The sequence below is a fragment of the Lynx rufus genome, unplaced genomic scaffold (assembly GCF_022079265.1).
Source record: "Lynx rufus isolate CCGP_SWC_20201006 ecotype Redwood Valley unplaced genomic scaffold, mLynRuf1.p SCAF_13, whole genome shotgun sequence".
In the NCBI taxonomy this organism is placed as follows: Eukaryota; Metazoa; Chordata; class Mammalia; order Carnivora; family Felidae; genus Lynx; species Lynx rufus.
In genome coordinates this window covers 31,879,430-31,895,354 of record NW_025814827.1, presented here as the reverse complement: position 1 = coordinate 31,895,354, position 15,925 = coordinate 31,879,430, and the positions used below count along the sequence as shown (strand labels likewise).

The 15,925-nt window shown below is 38.3% G+C and overlaps 1 protein-coding gene across 2 annotated transcripts in view; it reads right to left on the bottom strand.

Moving 5' to 3' along the window:
- The window catches only part of TTBK2 (tau tubulin kinase 2), a 136,138-nt gene that overhangs the window by 78,494 nt on the left and 41,719 nt on the right, over window positions 1–15,925 (bottom strand). For both annotated transcript variants that reach the window (XM_047075230.1, XM_047075229.1), the window contains 3 exons: window positions 11,199–11,272; window positions 4,610–4,750; window positions 3,052–3,156 (listed from right to left, as the gene is read on the bottom strand). In XM_047075230.1, coding sequence (XP_046931186.1) covers window positions 3,052–3,156; window positions 4,610–4,750; window positions 11,199–11,272 — 320 coding nt within the window. The remainder of the gene's footprint in view (window positions 1–3,051; window positions 3,157–4,609; window positions 4,751–11,198; window positions 11,273–15,925) is intronic.

Sequence of the window (15,925 nt, the reverse complement as noted above, 5' to 3'; positions counted from 1 at the left end):
TGCTTTGTGTTTATTTATAGCATATACTACTACCTAAAATTATGTATATGTTTATCTGTCTTCTCCACTAAAATATAACCTCTATAATAAGAGCCAAATTTTGGTCTGCTTGTTCACCACTACAGTCCCAGCACCTAGATCCATGCCTCACATGCATTATGTGCTCATTAAATATGTTATGTGTGTGAATAAACAATAACCTGGTAATAGTTTAAAAACTAAAAAAAAAAAAAAAAAAAAAAAAAAAAAGACATCTGGAAAAGAAATGGGATTACAGAAATATACTGAAATCTAGTAAGCTACACAGAACCTAAGTTCTTTACCTGCTTTGCTATCTATTAATGTAAGACCTTCATTAAACTCAAAAAGATTCTTCATAATTTCTAGGCAGGTACATTCTCATGTGCCTGTATTTTAAATATAATTTACATTTATGTATACAATTCTAGTTGTATATACTTAGTGTAGCAAATGTATTCAAAATTAGCATTTCAACTTCTATACAACTAATTTGCTAGAAATGAAAATCACAATCAGTACCATGTTAAAACAAAACTAAAGGTAAAGAGGAGATATTAGAAGAACTGAACTGTAAGGATGACATTATAAGGAGTTCCACTTATGATAGGAAAAGATAGGATTGGTAGGCAGAGAGGGAAAGATTAGGACCTGAAGTCCCTGGGTGGGGAAAAATGCATATTTGGAACAATTCTAGGAGTGTCTGATCACAGCAAACCCCCTCAGCAGTAAGGTTCCACTTAAGAATGTAACAGACACCATCTACTTCCCCCAGGTTTCCCTTAGGAATTTGACAAAAGACCTAACTATGACCAATAGCCACCCCTCATACAATAGAATAGAGACAATCAGAAATGGACCACCCAGCACCTAGAACTATCAAGCCAATAAGGGTGGGACCTGAGAGGGAACAGGGGGAAGGGGAAGGCTAACCAAAACCTTATAAAACAAGGACCCTTGCCAATAGTCGGCTGGCATTCACTTTCAAATGGTCCCTTTCTGTAAAGAGAGCTTTCATACTACTCTTACTTTCTAATCTTATACTCTAATAACCTTTTGCCTGCTGGTCACTTTGTGTTCTCCTCTTCATTCTTCAAAGCGGTGAGACAACGAATCCAGGTATTGAGGTAAATAAAAAATCCTGCAACACACTGACCTGATTCCCAGTAAAACTGGTGAAAATTATTTTAAAAACAGCTAAATCTTCTGAAAATGGTCCTTAGAGCAAATAATGAATGAAGAAACATCTATTCAAGAAAACTGAAAATTAAGTAAAAAAGGCTAGAGTCTACGGTACTTGCACCAAAACCACTCCTTCCCTCCCCTCTTCCAGAGCAGAGAGGGTGGTTCCACTCTAGACTGTTGCAACCAAGGACACCAGACTCCATCCTTTCTCAGTTCCCAGCCAGAGGGCTTTATTCCCATAGGAGCAGGACTTCAGCATTTCTCAGCTTCTTTCAGCTGTCTGTTGCTGAGGAGGCTAATCCAGGTTAAGTGTGGACAGAGAAGTACAGTTCCTTTCTTGCACCCAGCTTCCACTCATGGAATGGAGGCTCTACCTTGGGTAGGAATGTGTTGCGAATACTGGGGGCCCAACAGCCCTCTCCTGGCTCAGGAAGCAGTGCTTCCATGGCAGGAGAGACCGAGATCTCAGCCTACTGCTCCCATCTCAAACCTAGGGCTCAGCTCCTAAAAAATAACGATGTTACTCAGAAGCTCAGCATAGTCCTCACCCCCAACTCTAGAGCCCTGGCTCAGAGATTTTGCCTGGGGGCAGGAGAAAGGCATGAAAAAAAATACCTCTTCCCAAAGGAACTTATTTCATTTGCAACAGTGAAGTTTCAACTGAAGACATTTCTCAAAAATACTGAAGGTTGTGGTGTAGAAAAATGGGAAGAGATTCATGGATCTAATGAAGATAGAGCCTAGGCTACAGGCTGGCCAAGTGAGAAAGAACCAGAGGAATGAGACATCTGGGAGGAGGACTCCTGGGCTCAGACAAATACAAATTCTGACCTCAGAAACTATTCCATTTTAGGAGCCACAATTTGATTAGATTCCTTTGTGGAGGAATTTATGCCCCAAGGCACTATTGTAAACAATAGAGCAATCAGCCAGCAATTAGTGGAGCTTAAAAACTGGGTGTGGTCAGAGAAAGTATAGAAGACAGCCCTACCAATACCACTGTCATTCCAGGGTGACTGTAGGCAGAATGACCCAGAACAACAACAGACTTAATACTGAGTGTTGGGAAAAAGGGGTTGGGGGGTGGTGGCAGAGAGAACAGCCTTCACTAAAACAAATCCTGTCATTCACTCAACAAATAAACAAGCAAAATAACAATAACAAGCCTTAGAAAGGAGGACCAGTATCTGAAAGTACTAGAAGATATTATCTAAAATGTTCAGTTTCCAACAACAAAGAAAAAAAAAACTTAAGAAATCAAAGAAACAGGAAAGTATAACCCATACATGGGAAAACAGTCAATAGAAACTGCCTCTGACAGTGAGTAGATGCTGGACTTAAAAGATTTTAAAACAGCCATTATAAATATGTTCACAGAACCAAAGCAAAGTAAGGAAAGTATGACAACAACATCGTATCAAACAGAATATCAATAAAGACAAATTTTTTTTTAAAAGAACCAAATGTAAATTCTGGATATGAAATGTACAATAACAAAAAACAGAAGAACTGTAGGATATAGAAAGAGCCTCAGATTGCAAAAAAGGCCCCTGATCCTAAATGGCCAACATGTGTTCTTACTACAAATCCACTCTAAATCTGTGTCTCATGTACTTTTTAAGTTTTTTTTTTTAATTTTTAAAATGTTTTTAATGTACTTTTTTTAAAGCCACAACTTTCAATAATAAAATTAATTACCTCTATCCTATATTTAATGATAAATTCTATATACTACTTTTTGAATGACATCCATTCTATACATAATTTGTATTTCTTTTTTTTAAAAAACTGGTACTATAAATAATAGGTTAATTCTTAAATATTTAATAATAATATGAAAAATCTTACTGGTCTGACGTCACCACAGGAATTGGTAAATTGTCGAGCCAAGCCAAAATCAAGCATGTAACATTTCCTACATGTACTAGGAAAGCGACCCATGGCGAAGTTTGACTAGAAAAGCAGAGAAGGAAATATATTCTTATAAAACTTATCTTTACATCTTATCCTTCCTATACTTTAACTCTTCAATTTAACCTCTATATAATATATATGTCCCAAATATACTATTCCAATCAATGATGTTTGCTGGATATTAATACACAATCTCATTGTGGATTTTATTAGTGCCCAGGATCAGGTAACTTTGAGCAACAAAGAATTTAACTGACAGTATAAAGTTACATACAACACAACACTGACTTAAGTGGAACTCTAAATTCCTTGAAATTCTAATCTAAGTCAGTGCTTTAAAGACAGTCCAATTCTTCCTTTTTAACATGGGAAGAACCAGGAGTGAGCAAATTTTAATACATGGCGAGGAATTTAAATGAATTTCCTATAAGCATCATAACGCTGAATTTCACTAAGTACAAAATTAAAATTCAATTTAAGGAAACATTTCAAAACAGACTTAAGGAAAATAAACTTTGCATTTTTTCCTTAAAAAAGTAAATGTAATGTTAAATAAGCACAGACTTGCAAAGATGGTATGCAAAAAGGGAATTTATAAAGGAAAAAAGCAAAATTGCTACAGAATTGTTAGCTTTTATTTTAAAAGACTGTTCCATTTAAGGAGCATTCAGTCACCATGATTCTCAAGTAGTGACATTTAGCTTTGCACAGAAATAAGAGGAGAAGAAATCTACATTACGTTAAGTCTGACTCTACTAATGTTAATTTTAGTTGGCATTTTCATGTAAACCATTTAATTTTAGAAATCATGTAGCAACAGAAGGGTGTAATTTTCAACTGCACTAACCAACACATGGTATATTTATAGTAAATACAGTATACCAGAAATGGATCATTTCCCCTTGTGAGTAATAAAAAAAAAAAAACCAAGAAGGAAAAATAAAAGCATATTTCAGTTATGGAAGTGACAATTTCTAAGAAAAACAGAATTGAAAAAAATACTATATTGCCACTGCAGCACTCAGAAAAAAAATAATAAGGTCTCTCACAACTGATGGTTTCTTGTAAGTACAATTTGTCACTTGAGAAATAGTTCAAAGAACACAATGTCAATATCTAAAAGCAACATATGTATATATTTTTAGACAGTATCAGGAAAAAAAAAATCTAAAGACTACCAATTGAGGTGTAAGGTTAAGTAACTAGGAATGTCCGCACACATAATAATAGTCAAGCATTAATAATTTTTAATTTGGCTGCAAGCAACATTTTCATTGTATGAGAAAAGCTCTTGAATGTAAGTGGTAGTTTGTAATTATAACTTTTTTAAAAAAATTAAGAGGCAAGTTACATTTTGCTTCTAAATATTACCTTGTGTTTAATAATAGAAAGCAAACACAGAAAGCTACATTTATAATTTATTGTGTCCCATCATCAGATGAAGAGTACAAAGCAAACTCAGTCTATGCTCTGACTTGAAAAGGTCCCTTACTGGTTTGATGTCTCGGTGCAAGAATCCCACGGAATGGATGCTCTCAATAGACTCCAGAATCTGTCTCCCCAGCCTAAGAGTAGTGCTAATGGTGAATGTGCCCCGGGACTGGCTACGGCGTAGATCTGCCAGATTCCGACCCTGTGAAAACCAAATCAACAATGTCAAATATGGTACTATGTTGTAAGAGAAGACTGGGGAGTTATTCCTTTACTATTAAAAATGTTTTGACAGAAAAAGCAAGGATTTTACCCAAATCGCGATCCTCTCATTCTAAAGAAGAGATTCTAATGAACACAAGGGAAGGGAAGCAAAAATAATATAAAAACAGGGAGGGGGACAAAACATAAGAGACTCTTAAATATGGAGAACAAACAGAGGGTTACTGGAGGGGTTTTGGGGGGGGTGGGCTAAACGGGTAAGAGGCATTAAGGAATCTACTCCTGAAAACATTGTTGCACTATATCCTAATTAACTTGGATGTAAATTTAAAAAATTTTTAAAAATAGAAGAGATTCCATTAAAATACATGAATGTTTCAGACAAATTTAAGAATAACCAGAAGTTTTTGAACATACTGTGTTTTTGAGTCATCGTTGTGTTTCCATTTGTCTTTCATGCCATAACAAAATATAGTCTAAATATACAAAATACATGTACCAGAACAGTAATTCTTCATTACATATTCCTACACAAACATATTCCTATACAAACTACTTAATTTTTCTGTGTCACGGTTTCCTTATAAAATGAAGAGAATTAAACAAGATACATGCAAAGTGTTTAGAATACTGCCTGGCACACAGTAGGTACTCAGTAAATGCTAATTACTGTTATTATGAACAAAAATAACATGAAGCAAACACTCAATAATTTATAGCAATAAATAAAAGCAGTGAATGTATCTAGCCTGTGCCAGATGTGTTACATTCCTGATTGCATTTTACAGCCACCTAAAATAGATGTAACAGATGAAGAAAATGAGGCTCAGAAAGTTTAAACAATGTTAACCTATTAAGATAAAGTTGTTTTTCAAATCTAAACCTGTTTGAATTCAAAGTTGTGGGGTTTTTTTTTCACTTCATAGTACTGCTCCACCCAGAAAGTTCTCTGTTGCCTAGGTAACAAACCAGTAATTTGATGAGAAGAGTAGGGCTACAGTTGCTATAGTTCTACCACCCAAAGAATGGAAACTGGCTCCTTCATCACGAGGGAATTTAAACATCCCAATCTCTATTCTCAAAACTTTGTAGTATATGCTTGGGATTAATACCACTAATACCAACACTTCATCTAAAGACAGTTGATTCACTTTTGAAAAAGTAATAAATTCTTAAATTACTTAAGTACCATTTAAAATAAAATAGTAGGAGTGCCTGGCTGGCTCAGTCAGTAGAACATGCCACTCTAGTTCTCAGAGTCATGAGTTCAAGACCCACACTGGGGATAGAGTTTACCTAATAAAAAAATTGTTTTTAATAAAAAAAAATACTAAATAGCACTTAAGTAATAAAAGAATTGAAAAATTACAGGAAAGTCAGGAGTCTTTCATACTTCATATCTTCTTTAAAAATGCAGTTTTCTCATAACATAAATTGGTAGTTATCTTTATTATTATTTTTTAAATGTTAGGTGAATTTATTGTTCTCTACATCTCAGCAAATGCAAAATAAGTGACAATCTAGAACAATGAGTTTTACAATCCATGAGAATACCTAATAAATTTTATTAGCACTCCAATAATATTTTCTCAAAAATCAGTATTTTGATCTCCAAAAATATACCTAAGAAATATTGGAACTTCATTTGTAAACAACTTGCACAGTTACAAAAGCTTTTGAAAGAAAATCAATTAATTCAGTTTATGGTATTAGCAATGATTCTAACATTTCAAATCTTTTAAAATGTAAATCTAAGGGGCATGTGGGTGGCTCAGTCAGTTGGGCATGTGACTTCAGGTTAGGTCATGATCTCCTGGTTCGAGCTGCACATCAGGCTCTTGGCTGTCAGTGCAGAGCCTGCTTCAGATTCTCTGTCCCCCTCTCTCTGCCCTTCTCCTGCTTGTGCATGCTTGTCTGCCCTCTGTCTCAAAAATAAACAATAAATAAATAAATAAATAAATAAATAAATAAACACAAACCTATAATATCAATTAACAAAATCAAAAAAACTAAAACGTAAGGCTAGCAAGAGTATGGAGGAAAGTTATTAACATGGTATATACGCAGGTTTTATCTACCAAATTATACTTCAGAGTATAAACTAAAACTGGTTATTACCTGTTTGTTTTTTTAAAGTTTATTTATTTGTTTTGACAGAGAGAGTGAGCACGCACTGGCAAGAGCAGGGGAGGGGCAGAGAGAGAGGGAAAGAGGGAATCCCAAACAGGCTCCATGGTGTCAGTGCAGAGCCAGACATAGGGCTGGATCTCACCCACCATGAGATCATGACCTGAGTTGAATCAAGAGTCAGGCACTTAACCAACTAAGCCACCCAGGCACCCCGGTTATTATGTTATAGAGAAAAACTGAAAATAATCTATATGTTTATCAATAAATGAAAGGTTTAATACACTGTGGGAAATTCATCTTATTGACTGGTATGCAGCACTAAAAAACAATGAATCTTGGGGCACCTGGGTGGCTTAGTCATTAAGCATCTGACTTCAGCTCAGGTCATGATCTCACGATTCATGAGTTTAAGAATCAAGTATTCTTTTCTTCTATTTACTGCCTTTCCTGTATAAAATGTATCTCAGGTAACCTAATAATTGGTGGAGTGCTATCTATCTATCTATCTATTTATTTTAAAGTAATTTCTACACCCAGTGTGGGACTTGAACTTACAACCCCGAGATCAAGAGTCGCATGTTCTACCAACTGAGCCAGCCAAGCACACCTGGCGGAGTGCTTTTTGAAGAATTCCAGTTAATAAACTAAGAAAAATAGAATTAGAATAGTACATTTGCAATCTCACTAAAGTAATGGATCTAGGCAATGATTACTAATGGGTTTTTAAAACATAGGAGAAAAACCACTGGGAACTTTAAAAAGGATGCATCAGGCTGACAGTCCCCGAATCTCACCGATCAATCCTAATGTTACTAAAAACAGACAACCCAGACATTGCCTACTGATGTGATGCAACAGGAAGTATACCACTCACCTCTCAAGTGCTGTGGCCAAATAAAACAAAACTGGAATCTTATCTAATCACCAGGTTATAGAAAATACAGGGGATAGAAGAACATGTTAAATAAGGAGGGGACAATCAGCAAATTCCAGAACATGCCAACTTAATAACAAATGATTCCACTTTTATCAATGACAATCAAAACAACAAAAACTGTAAGAAAAAAAGAAAGTGAATCTATAGAGTAAAAGAGGATTAAGAATTATATCTACCAAATGCAATGTGTGGAACTCTGTCTGGAACCAGATTCAAGTAAACCAAATATAAAAAATAAAAGAGATACAATCAAGGAAATCTGAAGATTGTCTTCATATTTGACACTATTGTGAAGGAACTATTGTGTTTTATCATTAAGAGGAGAAAAAAGGAATCTCCGACTCTTAGAATACATATGTATATATTTCCACATAAAATATTCCTTCAGTTTGCTTTGAAATAATCTGGGAAGGGAGAGGAGAGGGAGAATACACCAGCAGCAAGACTGGCCATATACTGATAATTACCAAAGCTGGGTGATGAGTACATGGGTATTCATTATACTATTCTATTTTCATGTATGTTTAGTTTTTTTCATAATAAAAAAATACATTTTTAAAAGTATGGCAGTTCTCGTGTCACCCAATCTAGATCTACATCTGTACTGGTTACAAAATTAAAAGTACTTTTTGGCTTTCTCTAGGTGATATGGTTTTCACAAAATATCACTCCTTGGCTATAATAAAGATGGCTCTGGAAAGCCTCAATGGTGAAAGGAAATTCCACGAGAACTGTCTCAGGTCTTGCTGGTAGAAATGAGAAAAGAAATAAGTACAACTTCTTGATCCTATAAGATTTTAAGACCCACTCTGGGGTGCCTGAGTCGCTCAGTCAGTTAAGGGTCTGACTCTTGATTTCAGCTCAGGTCATGATCTTATGGCTCGTGAGTTTGAGCCCTGTCCCAGGCTCTACACTGGTAGCGCAGAGCCTGCTTGGGATTCTCGATCTCCCTCTGTCTCTGTTCCTCCCCACTCTCTCTCAAAAAATAAATAAACAGGGGCACCTGGGTGGCTCAGTCGGTTAAGCTCCGACTTCGGCTTAGGTCATGATCTCACGGTTTGTGAGTTCAAGCTCCATGTCAGGCTCTATGCTGACAGCTCGGAGCCTGGAGCCTGCTTCGGATTCTGTATCTCCTTCTCTCTCTGCCCCTCCCCAACTTGTGCTCTGTCTCTCTATGACTCTCAAAAAATAAATAAATGTAAAAAAAAAATTTTTTTTTAAATAAACATTAAAAAAAAGACCGATTTTAGTGGTAATTAGCTATAATTTCTACAATAGACATAGGATTATTCCTTGGAATTTTTAAGGCAGATATTATATAATTGAATCACCAAGAGGAAAAGAGTACTTAAGAATTAATGAACTTAGGGTTTTTAGAAGAAATTAAAAGTGCCAATGAAAAGCTGAGTATATAAATTTTTTTTTAATTTTTTTTTTAACATTTATTTATTTTTGAGACAGAGAGAGACAGAGCATGAACGAGGGAGGGTCAGAGAGAGAGGGAGACACAGAATCGGAAGCAGGCTCCAGGCTCCGAGCCATCAGCCCAGAGCCTGACGCGGGGCTCGAACTCACGGACGGCGAGATCGTGACCTGAGCTGAAGTCGGACGCTCAACCGACTGAGCCACCCAGGCGCCCCAAGTATGTAAATTTTATCACAATGTACACGGGGAAACCTTGTAATTATCTTCAATGTGTCAACTAAGAGAGAATACCCTCTAGTAAGTACACCAGCGTGAGCCCAAATCAAGTCAATCAACTACGCAGAATGGGGGGGTGGCTAATGGTAGATTAATTTTATTATGACAGGAAAAAATACAGCATGCAAGTCAAATAGAAAGGTTTTTAGGTGAGTCCAGAAGAGCTTGCCAAAGGCCAGAGGCCACTGTTATCTGATATACAACAATCTCCTTAGTTTTCTCAGACTAAGAGCCCTCCCATTTCCAGAAAGTGAGATTTAAATGACTGCAAATAAAATAAAAACAAGTAAGCTCAAGTAACATAAAAATGAGTATGTGCTAAGACTGAGACAGATTCTACAGACTGAGAAAGCTTCTATCCATATTCTCTAGTCAGTAGTAACCTAAAAACAAAATGAGGAGTTTTCTCTAATTGTGCCAAGAATACTGGCCTCAGGCTTCCACAAAAGCCTAACACCCAACAAGTTAGTCAGTCCCCAGGGAAGTCACAGACCTCTTTGAGCTTCAGTCCCTTAACTTGCAAAATGGGGATAACCTCCTTATCCTCTCCATGGGGATATGGTGAGGATCAAATAAGATGTATAATAAATCCAGAAGAAAACTATACAATATCATACCAAAAAGTTATATTATTAATGGCCAAAGTGAGAGAAGGAGGGTCTACACTAATGACCTCAAAAGTTACAAGGATAACTGCTTCAAGAAATAAAACAATGCTGGCTCAAGAGACAGTGAATCACACGACTCAAAGACTCTATGGCTATAGCTTACAGAGACAATATCTTTGGATCTAACTCAAATGCTGAAGGATAGTTGAGGGAAACAGGAAAAGCATTCTGATGAGAAGAGAAAGCATTCAGGCTAGGATCTATGTCTGAAATCACTGTTATACAGTTAAGTTCAAAGAAAACAAAAGAACCCAATGTCCAAAGAAAGTTTTGCAAAAGATGAAAGGCAACTCTGATATCTCGTAAGTTAGGCAGTAAGGTAAATCACAGCTTTTACACTTTGAGAGTGACTACAGTTCAGAGGTGTGTGTGTGTATGTGTGTATGTGTATGTGTTCAGGGGCAGACGCAGTTGTCAGAGAGAATGGGATGGTTTCCCTCTTCTCCCTGCTGTGGTCATTACTCCAAAATTCCCTTTCTGAATTTCTTTCCTCTCCTGCCCAGCCCAATTCCACTCTCCGTCTAAAGGATAGGGATCAGACCTATGTTAATGAATGATAAAAGAAAAAGGAATGCATTTCTCCTCTGTATCAACTAATGCTTCAATTTTCAAGCAAAGTTACTACGTGAGCACATAAATTAAAAACTACAGTCCTAATGGTAATAAAGACAGGAAGGAGAAGGGACAGGGACAGAGCAAGACTCACATTATATCCAGCAATCCATGTAGGGATTGAAAAACTTTGCAATGATGACAATCAATGAAGACATGGATCAACTAAAACAGTTGACAAGAACAACCCTTTCATCTTTGGGAAAATCTATATCAAATCTGTTTAAATAAAATTCCATCCAAAAAAAAAAATTCCATCTGCATAGTATAAAACATTCTGAGATGATGATACCAAGAATTTTGTTTTATCCATAACAAGTAAAATTAGGTACCTTGATCAAAACTGAAATATTTTAAGATACATTTTCAAAGTAACCTACCTGCAACTGCATGACCACATAGTTGAATCGATCATTCCTCCCACAGCCAATAAATCTACAAACATGGTCTTTCCCTGGATAAAAGAAAGAAAAGAAAAACACAAAACAGTGGAAAAGGTTATACTATGGTTTCTCTTCTAAAAAATTAATAATTTGTTTTTCTGTATAGTATTTTATAATTGAATACAATGGACCTGTCTTAAGAACCTTAATAATAGGAAATCTGTATTGTTCAGATTTTCTACCTACCTCCCCTGGACTCTACACTGTTCCTTGTGTAGTCAAATAAATGTTTATTGAATGAATAAATTTACTGGATGAATAAATGAATGAATGAGGAAATAAATGAATGATAATTTATTTAGGAAGTAAAGAATTAAAGGGTCATTTCAGATCAAGTTGCCCAGACATTATACATATGAAAAGAGAGAAGAGCAATACCTAAGAACTCTGTTAGGAATATAAATCCTGAATTTTAGATATGGTCTGCCATTGACCAATATATGACTTCAGTCACTTAATCACTTAATCTTTCTGGACCTCATTAATTTGCATTAGTTCAGTAGCTTTCAACCTGAGTTCCATCTGTGAAACCCAAGGAGGTGCTGACTAGGGTACGGAGGAAAGCAAAGGTGGAGCTGCCCTGATCCAATAAAAGCAAACAAAGGTCTTTAAAAAAGGATCAAGACTGGTAGGCTCCAAGGCTACTGGAGTACAGTGAATGAAGGGAGAACAGCATGAGAAGACGCTTGAGAAGCAGGAGGCATGAGACCATGAAACGCCTTAGACTCCACGATAAGGAAAGTGAAAGACATTTTTAAATCGGTGTTTACCAGCCCAGGCTGCTTATCAAAATCATCTTGGGAAGATTAATTTTAAAGATTCCTAAACTCTATACTGATTCATAATCGATGGAGGAAGATACAGTATAGGAGCTTTTCAAAAGTTCTCTAAATGATCCAAAAGCAGATGGGCCATGGATGGACATATAAAATCTACTGCTGGGTAAGGAGAAGCATATAAAAGATTTTAAGGGGTGGCTGGATGGTTCAGTCGGTTGAATGTCCGACTCTTGATGTGGGCTCAGGTCATGATCCCAGGGTCGTGGGAACAGGTCCTGTGTTGGACTCTGCGCTGATTGAGCATGGCGTCTGCTTGGGATTCTTTCTCTCTCTCTCTCCCTCAGCCCCTTTCCCTCACTAACTTGCACACTCTAAAAATAATAAATAAATAAATAAATAAATAAATAAATAAAAAGTAAAAAATTTTAAGATGAGGAAAAACACAAAACATTTTACTTTAGAACACTGCTATGGTGGCAATGAGGAGGATAGACTACAGAGAGGCTAATTCTAGAGGCAGAAAGGTGATTCTGGGAATAGTTACAATATCCCAAGACAGAGAATAGGGTTTAAATTATTACAGTAGAGGGAGGACTAGGAAGATGGCGGCGTAGGAGGACGCTGGGCTCACCGCGCGTCCTGCTGATCACTTAGATTCCACCTACACCTGCCTAAATAACCCAGAAAACCGCCAGAGGATTAGCAGAACAGAGTCACCGGACCCAAGTGCAGACGAGAGGCCCACGGAAGAGGGTAGGAAGGGCGGCGAGGCGGTGCGCGCTCCACGGACTGGCGGGAGGGAGCCGGGGCGGAGGGGCGGCTCGCCGGCCAAGCAGAGCCCCCGAGTCCGGCTTGCAAAAGCGGAGGGGCCTGACGGACTGTGTTCCGACAGCAAGCGCGACTTAGCGTCTGGGAGGTCATAAGTTAACAGCTCTGCTCAGAAAGCGGGAAGGCTGGAGGACAAAGGGAGGGTGAGCTGCGGAGCCCCCGGACGACAGAGCTCAGTTTGGCGGGGAACAAAGGCGCTCGCCAGCGCCATCTCCCCCGCCCATCCCCCAGCCAAAATCCCAAAGGGAACCGGCTCCGGCCAGGGAAATTGCTCGCTCCGCGCGAACACCCAACTCTGTGCTTCTGCGGAGCCAAACCTCCGGCAGCGATCTGACTCCCTCCGGCTGCACAGGGCCCCTCCTGAAGTGGATCACCTAAGGAGAAGCGAGCTAAGCCTGCCCCCCCTGCCGCCGTGCACCTTGCCTTCCCACCCCAGCTAATACGCCAGATCCCCAGCATCACAAGCCTGGCAGTGTGCAAGTAGCCCAGACGGGCCACGCCACCCCACAGTGAATCCCGCCCCTAGGAGAGGGGAAGAGAAGGCACACACCAGTCTGACTGTGGCCCCAGCGGTGGGCTGGGGGCAGACATCAGGTCGGACTGCGGCCCCGCCCACCAACTCCAGTTATACACCACAGCACAGGGGAAGTGCCCTGCAGGCCCTCACCACACCAGGGACTATCCAAAATGACCAAGCGGAAGAATTCACCCCAGAAGAATCTCCAGGACATAACAACAGCTAATGAGCTGATCAAAAAGGATTTAAATAATATAACAGAAAGTGAATTTAGAATAATAGTCATAAAATTAATCGCTGGGCTGGAAAACAGCATACAGGACAGCAGAGAATCTCTTGCTACAGACATCAGGGGACTAATGAACAGGCACGAGGAGCTGAAAAACGCTTTAAAGGAAATGGAAAACAAAATGCAAACGACCACAGCTCGGATGGAAGAGGCAGAGGAGAGAATAGGTGAACTAGAAGATAAAGTTATGGAAAAAGAGGAAGCTGAGAAAAAGAGAGATAAAAAAATCCAGGAGTATGAGGGGAAAATTAGAGAACTAAGTGATACACTAAAAAGAAATAATTTACGCATAATTGGTATCCCAGAGGAGGAAGAGAGAGGGAAAGGTGCTGAAGGGGTACTTGAAGAAATCATAGCTGAGAACTTCCCTGAACTGGGGAAGGAAAAAGGCATTGAAATCCAAGAGGCACAGAGAACTCCCTTCAGACGTAACTTGAATCGATCTTCTGCACGACATATCATAGTGAAACTGGCAAAATACAAGGATAAAGAGAAAATTCTGAAAGCAGCAAGGGGTAAACGTGCCCTCACATATAAAGGGAGACCTATAAGACTCGTGACTGATCTCTCTTTTGAAACTTGGCAGGCCAGAAAGACTTGGCACGAGATTTTCAGGGTGCTAGACAGCAAAAATATGCAGCCAAGAATCCTTTATCCAGCAAGTCTGTCACTTAGAATAGAAGGAGAGATAAAGGTCTTCCCAAACAAACAAAAACTGAAGGAATTTGTCACCACTAAACCAGCCCTACAAGAGATCCTAAGGGGGACCCTGTGAGACAAAGTACCAGAGACATCACTACAAGCATAAAACATACAGACATCACAATGACTCTAAACCCGTATCTTTCTATAATAACACTGAATGTAAATGGATTAAATGCGCCAACCAAAAGACATAGGGTATCAGAATGGATAAAAAAACAAGACCCATCTATTTGCTGTCTACAAGAGACTCATTTTAGACCTGAGGACACCTTTAGATTCAGAGTGAGGGGATGGAGAACTATTTATCATGCTACTGGAAGCCAGAAGAAAGCTGGAGTAGCCATACTTATATCAGACAAACTAGACTTTAAATTAAAGGCTGTAACAAGAGATGAAGAAGGACATTATATAATAGTTACAGGGTCTATCCATCAGGAAGAGCTAACAATTATAAATGTCTATGCGCCGAATACCGGAGCCCCCAAATATATAAAACAATTACTCATAAACAGAAGCAACCTTATTGATAAGAATGTGGTAATTGCTGGGGACTTTAACACCCCACTTACAGAAATGGATAGATCATCTAGACACACGGTCAATAAAGAAACAAGGGCCCTGAATGAGACACTGGATCAGATGGACTTGACAGATATATTTAGAACTCTGCATCCCAAAGCAACAGAATATACTTTCTTCTCGAGTGCACATGGAACATTCTCCAAGATAGATCATATACTGGGTCACAAATCAGCCCTTCATAAGTTTACAAGAATTGAAATTATACCATGCATACTTTCAGACCACAATGCTATGAAGCTTGAAGTCAACCACAGGAAAAAGTCTGGAAAACCTCCAAAAGCATGGAGGTTAAAGAACACCCTACTCACGAATGAGTGGGTCAACCAGGCAATCAGAGAAGAAATCAAAAAATATATGGAAACAAACGAAAATGAAAATACAACAATCCAAACGCTTTGGGACGCAGCGAAGGCAGTCCTGAGAGGAAAATACATCGCAATCCAGGCCTATCTCAAGAAACAAGAAAAATCCCAAATACAAAATCTAACAGCACACCTAAAGGAAATAGAAGCAGAACAGCAAAGGCAGCCTAAACCCAGCAGAAGAAGAGAAATAATAAAGATCAGAGCAGAAATAAACAATATAGAATCTAAAAAAACTGTAGAGCAGATCAACGAAACCAAGAGTTGGTTTTTTGAAAAAATAAACAAAATTGACAAACCTCTAGCCAGGCTTCTCAAAAAGAAAAGGGAGATGACCCAAATAGATAAAATCATGAATGAAAATGGAATTATTACAACCAATCCCTCAGAGATACAAACAATTATCAGGGAATACTATGAAAAATTATATGCCAACAAATTGGACAACCTGGAAGAAATGGACAAATTCCTGAACACCCACACTCTTCCAAAACTCAATCAGGAGGAAATAGAAAGCTTGAACAGACCCATAACCAGCGAAGAAATTGAATCGGTTATCAAAAATCTCCCAACAAATAAGAGTCCAGGACCAGATGGCTTCC